Genomic DNA, 6,700 nt, shown 5'->3' with positions numbered 1-6,700 from the left:
TATCAGAGTAGCCACTATAGACATTTTGTCAGCATCTACCTTAGACACTACACAAGTGGAAAAAGGAATAATGCCATGTATATAAGAATATTCACATATTGCTACTCTGTCAGAGTTCCAATTATAGAAGACTTAGCATGTGGATCTACTTTAAAATTTAAAAAAAAATAAAAATAAATAAAATGCAACATACCTTAACCTTATTATATAACAGTAAGCTAATAATACATAACCCTAATATGTCAGAACAAAGGGCTGAAAATAAGTCAGAACAATACATCAACCAAATGTATATGTGCACTTGTGAATTCCAATGTCTTAACCTTTTAGAAAATATTCAGGTATTCCAAAAATACTAATATTTCAATGATTTTAGTTGTTGATCTCAATCATAAAATTTATATATAATTGAAATTAATTGCTAAAATCATTGAAAAATACCAATATTCTTGAAATACTTGAAATTCGTTCTAGCTTTTTAACAAGAATTAAGAAAAACTCATACTTAGATAATAAAAACATATTCTTCATCTTTCAAACTGGAAATGCAACAGCAAGTCAATATTGAAAACTAAGATCATCAGGATGAGTAAGGGGAATTCTTGGTGGAAGAAAAATCTTCCAAGGATCATTTGCACTTTCTACTAACAAAACAAGAACAAAGGATTTTCAAACTGCTTCACAATGAAGAGGCCATAGCATATGAAAGACAACCATCTTATATTATTAATATCTCAATTAAGTATGATCAGTTTAAAGACCTTATAAGCTCTATAATAATTTCTCCCCATCTGAACTGAAGTACTGAACCAAGGGGACCAATTATAATATATTGATAATATGGATTAACTAATTAATATTCCCTATGGAGCACCAATACCATTCACTATTACAGAGTCCCTGCTATATCTTTGGTGTACTTAAGCAATTATGTAAATTCTCCTATTTATATGTCAGGCCGAAACCAAGAGGAAACAAGGGTTCTTGTGAACTAACTCTATTGGTTGGTTGATCGAGCTGTTCAACACTTCGAATCCAAGTCACTGGTAATTGACCCTTGAAGTCATGATCGCCAAAGATAACGTCCGTGATTCCCAGTGCTTCGGAACCAGGCAACCAAGCAGCAACAAGTGCATCTATCTTTTCCAACAACTGTGGCTCTAAGAGTAAGGGTCTCCCGGATATCAGAATAACCAATGTTGGGATTTGTTCAGCAACTAAGCTTATAATGTCAGGTCCATTGAAGGGGATTTTAAGCTCAGAATTGTCACCCAAGGACTCTGCATAAGGAGGTTCACCAACAGCTACAATTGCAAATGAGAACTCATTACTGTTTATGGTGTCTTTCGATGGGACCTTCTCGTAAATAACTTCAGTTTCAGCTCCCACTGTTGCCTTGACAGCATCCAAGATTGTCGTCCCTAAAACGGTCGGTGTAAGACATTTGTAACATAAGAACGTAATCATATGTATAAATCAATTTTAACTGCTATCATAAGTATGAGTATAGGACAATCCCTACTAGAAAACTAATATTGAAACTTGGGAATAGATGGAGTAAATGAATTTCTAGATTTGTTAGTTAATGAAGCAATGAGCAAAGTAGTACTTCAGTATTGTTGAGAAGGCAACAAAGGTTCTCAGATTTTCAGAGGAAACAAAATATGTGGGAAAAGCAACGAAATCAATGGCTTACCAATGGTAATCCTCCCACTACATCCATACCAAGTTTTCGTCCAACCTCCACACTGAAATCCAAGATCATCGGCATGAGTCCCAGCAACAAGGATTCTCTTTGCTTTCCTATCCAATGGAAGAAAGGGTTTGCTAATATCTTTTCCATTTTTCAACAGAACCAAGGACTTTCGAACTGCTTCGCGTGCTAGATCTCTATGTTGCTAAACAATAAGGGAAAACAAAGTTAGAACTAATTTTCTAACTATTGCTCACTTGACTTTATTTAAATATAGACATAGTTAAGCAGCAATAGTTTACACAATTACCTACAATGATGTTGATATTTGAATCATGAAATAGAAATCAACTTAGAAAGGGTCAAAGAGATTATTTTCTTACATTGCATCCAACCGTATCTAGCAAAGATCTGTCACTAAAAGGAAATTCAAAAAGACCAGCGGCGAACTTCACTCTCAAAATTCGCTCAACAGCATCATCAATTCTGCTTATTGGTACTTCCCCCGATTTAACAAGAGAGGTCAAATCTTCAATGAATGGTTCAAATTGTAAACCCAACATTACCTGTATGTAATCTTAAATAAATGAACAAATTCAAAAAGTTCTAGTAAAAAATTCCACTTGTTGAAGATCTATACCATGTCAATTCCAGCATTGACAGCAGATTTAATGCAGTAGGGATAATTTGATCCATGAGGATGGCAAAGACGATCAAGTCCCTCCCAGTCAGAAATCAAAAAGCCCTATATAACAGCAGCAGTATAGTTAAAATAAAAGTGCTATAATCAAACGAAGAAACAAAATATAAGGCAAAAAAAAAGTGTATTGATATATGGAGGCTCATAAATCCATTTTTATATCAATCATACCCCTATATGCAAGATCCATTGGGCATTGAAGTGTGGACAACAGTTTATCTTTCATGAGAAGTATAAGGATTGCAAGGATTGAACTCCTGGCAACTTAGACTTATATACAGGTTTTGCTATAAAGGACCAACTTTCAAATTCTCAGTGTAAGACGTATAAATGGTTTTATTAACATGCCTCTTCACATCAAGACCTTTGAATTTGAATGATAGATTATGTGCTAACCCATTTCTTAAGATCAATTGGTCTAAAAATTCAACCTATATCTAGAAAATGTGGGAGGCAAGAATCGAATTATTTGATCAATTGGTCAAAGAAACCTTGATACCATGTCAAAAACCAACTCTCCTTGTAGAGGCCCGCGAACGATTTTATATCCCAATGAGTCCACATGTGCAACTTCAATCTAAGCATGGATTAAATTCCTAACCACTTAGTTGATGAAATTTCAACAAAGCTTGATTGTTAGGTGGGGGCTTTTAAATGATTTTCTTATCTATAATCTATTAATGGAAATAAGATAACAATAAGGGTCCCTGTGTTTTGAATAAGAAAAATGAGAAACGATTTCTACATTTACCAAATAACTGCAAATGTGTAACATTAGCTAGTTATAATGAGAATATTGTTTGAGTTGTTTTACCTTAAAACCTAGCCTTTCTTTCAAGATTTTAGTCAAAAGAAAACGGTCAGCATGGAGTTTGCGCCCATTCCAGCTAGAATAGGATGCCATAACCGTTGAAACTCCCTGGGAAATGCAGTCTAAGTAAGGTGCCATGTGGATTCTCTCTAATTCTTCATATGATAATATAGTATTTCCCTCGTTTTCACCTTTAGAAGTACCGCCATCTCCGACAAAATGCTTGGCACATGCAACAACGTTGTTCCTGAAGAATAAATTGTACATAACATGAACAATTTGACATAAAAAGTAATGGTCAGTTCATGACATGAGAAAATTGAATAAATTAAAAAAAATATACAAATTGGATAATCTGTTACAAAATATCATTAGCTTGAAACTTTTGTAGTTTTTCCTAGTACAGTAGTATGGTGGTACCTTCCAGCTACAAAAGGGTATCCATGTTCATGTCCTTCAGGTGGCTTGCCCTGCAAACCCGAAACGATGGAAGTCATCTTTCTGACTATTTCGGTGTCTTCACCATAACTCTCATAGCATCTTCCCCATCTAGGATCTTTGCAGACCTGTATATTTAACCAAGTACCTTTTAATGAAAATAAAAATAAAAGAAAGATGCAAGAGTTAATATATTTTACTTCTTTTATCTGCTGTTTGAAACATGTAAATCAGTGCACCATAGCAATGCAAATTCGCAAAAGCATAACACATCTATGCATAGAATTGCTAGTTGAATGCAGTGCCTTACTGCCACACAAGGAGCAAAGGTATAGTGAGCTCCACTTGCTCTAACTTCGAGTGCTGTAGCGGCTCCAATTCTTTCAGCTATATCAGCATCTCTACAAGAATTCCACCAGTTAAAATCCGAAATTGATTTCAGGGGGATTCTACATCTAATGTAATGTTTTCTCCCAGCTAAGATCCCTATATTGTAAAACTCCTAAAAGAGGTTTATAGGGTTTTGACTACAAAATTTTTAAACCAAGGGAACCTGGTTGTTAAAACAAACTTTGTACAATGGAGGGGCTAATTAGAAAGTTTAGACTATTAGAACCTAATTGAAAATTTGTATTCAATATAGGGACCTAATCACACTCTTCCAAATTGTAGGGATCTAAATGAATGTGTAACTGAGTATTTGTTTACAAATTACAACTATTGAACTTTGTATCACTTTATCAACTCAATATCACATTTATATTTTGTATGAATGAACATTGTTGAACAGCATTTTAATCCACATTATCAACATATCAAGAAGCTTTGAAAACAATATCTTATAGAACATTCCCATCTCTCCAGTATAAGAAATACGATTATTAGTGTCGGCTACTGTTGACTAAACATATTTAAAAATGACAGACTAACATGCAGTCCTGTCAAATGAAACCCCTGATCAATTGTTCTTTTCTCATAATTATGCATTGTTTTCTCAAAAATAGTCAAACAATAAAACCACATAATTACTTCATGCCATACTGCTTTACTCTTTAACCGCTGCCCAGTGTAAAAGTATTAAATTCATATGCTAATTGAGTTCTAAAAAGGACAGGAAAAGTGCATACAAACCTAGTAGCTCCGAGGCCAACATTGTGAGGAAATATGGTTGCACCATAAACATTATTATTACCATGAACTGCATCAAGCCCGTAGATGATTGGTATTCCAAGCCTTGACTTGAGAGCCGATTTTTGAAAGCCATCAACCATATCAGCCCAATCCGATGAACGAGCATTTTCAAAAGGTATGCTGCCTCCAGAATTAAGTACGCTGCCTATAAATGAACATGTAGTCAAATGCCAACAAAGGATCAAGTCCAAAACACCACAAGCACACACGGGGACATCAAAGTTCCCATTTCTAAGACAAGCTCTCAATTTGGGGTACCCTGAAATCGTTTCAACTCCCAACTATCCCAGAGCTAGCAGAAGATGTAAGCACAAAGATACACACATCAAATTTCCTTTTTATCTTTTTATGCGAGAAACCTTCTCAATTGAGGTCCCTCAAACTTGTTCAAAAAGTTCAAAGCTTGCACAAATGGACCGATAAATATACACACAGACATCGAAATTCTCATTATTTATGAAGCGTTTTCAATTGGGGTCCCTCAAACTTCTTTCAATTTCCAACAACTTCAAAGCTTATGAAAGAAAAAAAAGGAGGGCTAAAACTTACATACACGTAGAGGTCAAGGTTCTGACTTTTAAGACACACATTCAATTGGGTAACTCAAGTCAAAATCATTTCAACTTCCAACAAGTTCATTGCTACTTCATCAATTCAACACCGAATACAAAGTCACAAACGTATACAAACATCAAAATTCCCAATTTGTCAAGGAACAGTCTCAATGAAGGTCCCTCAAAACTCAAAAGTATCTAAAATGATCAAATTAAAGCCTGAACAAAATGTAGTTAAAATGCAATTAACCCATAAACTTTGTCTCACGTGCACTTTAGACCATAAACTTGCAAAATGTGCAATTTAACACCTGAAGTTGTCAAGTGATGCAAAGCGACATTTTGTCAACATTTCTTTTATTTTTGGCACCATTTAACAACTTCAAAACATCAAATGGCATATCTTGAAGATGGCTACTCACACGAAAATGTCTGAAGATGATAGTTAAAATATCAGACACGTGATATGTCAGGCAATTTAGTCATCTATGTCAAACCATCTTACAGTTCTCAATTATCGTCTTCACTTGAAAAGTTTGAACCATAAAGTACACAAAGAAAAAGAAGCAACATCAGCCAGGTATGATCGGTTACATGCGCAATCCTGTTATGTATCATGTCTATAGAGTACAAATAAACAACCATTCATAATTTAGGGGATTAGTTACATTTTCCACCCAAAACATGAAAGCACACACTTGTAAGTGACACACTCAAAGTCAATTGAGGAAGGGGTAAGTAAGTAAGAAAGTACCAATGGAGAAATGTGAGAGGGCAAAAGGGGTAGCAAAACTACGCTCGATCTGAGTCATCTGACCAATCTTCTCCTGCAGAGTCATCCGGGAAAGAAGGTCCTTGACGCGCGCTTCAATGGGCGCCGTTGGATTTTTGTACAAACAATCATCCTCCATGGCTTTTGTTTCTTGATTGGATGAATATCTGAATTGAGTTAGTTAGAGCTGAAAGAATCGAATAGAAGTTGGATTTGAACAGAAAAGAAAAGACAAAAGAGGGTAGGTAGGTGGTTGTTGCGGATAACGTTCTTAGTTGTTACCGTTTTCTGCAAATAAAGCAGTCTCAGCAGTCAGCACTTGCTTAACTATAGTGCAAAAAATGTGCCCTCCAATCATTTATTCCATCGCCACAAAAATGTTTTACAAGTTGCATATTTGAATGAGATAGTGGACCCTACAACACCCTCTTCTCTTTCTATGTTTGAAGCTTCTTCTTTGACTTATCTTCCACTTCTTTATTCTGAGCTTCTGCTTCATTATTAATCTCTAGAGATATTGTATTCTTCTATAGAATTCTCT

The 6,700-nt window shown here is 35.2% G+C and overlaps 1 protein-coding gene across 3 annotated transcripts; it reads right to left on the bottom strand.

Annotated features, from left to right (window-relative positions):
- LOC107608667 (beta-glucosidase BoGH3B) lies at nucleotides 702-6,586 on the bottom strand. Of its 3 annotated transcripts, none has more exons than XM_016310479.2 (10): nucleotides 6,442-6,586; nucleotides 6,142-6,346; nucleotides 4,774-4,978; nucleotides 3,953-4,043; nucleotides 3,625-3,770; nucleotides 3,208-3,451; nucleotides 2,334-2,438; nucleotides 2,077-2,259; nucleotides 1,697-1,898; nucleotides 702-1,421 (listed from the first exon to the last, which is right to left on the bottom strand). In XM_016310479.2, exons 2-10 carry the CDS (start codon nucleotides 6,296-6,298, stop codon nucleotides 943-945), a joined length of 1,812 nt encoding a protein of 603 aa, XP_016165965.1. In that variant the 5' UTR covers nucleotides 6,299-6,346; nucleotides 6,442-6,586; the 3' UTR covers nucleotides 702-942. The 3 variants fall into 3 exon arrangements, with proteins under 3 accessions (XP_016165965.1, XP_016166026.1, XP_016165893.1); XM_016310540.2 differs by having other exon boundaries at nucleotides 6,142-6,326; nucleotides 6,442-6,571; XM_016310407.2 differs by having other exon boundaries at nucleotides 6,142-6,309; nucleotides 6,442-6,566.

Source organism: Arachis ipaensis, chromosome B01, assembly GCF_000816755.2.
Source record: "Arachis ipaensis cultivar K30076 chromosome B01, Araip1.1, whole genome shotgun sequence".
Taxonomy (NCBI): domain Eukaryota; kingdom Viridiplantae; phylum Streptophyta; class Magnoliopsida; order Fabales; family Fabaceae; genus Arachis; species Arachis ipaensis.
Note: the sequence above shows the minus strand (reverse complement) of the source record. Positions and strands in the feature narration are given on the sequence as shown.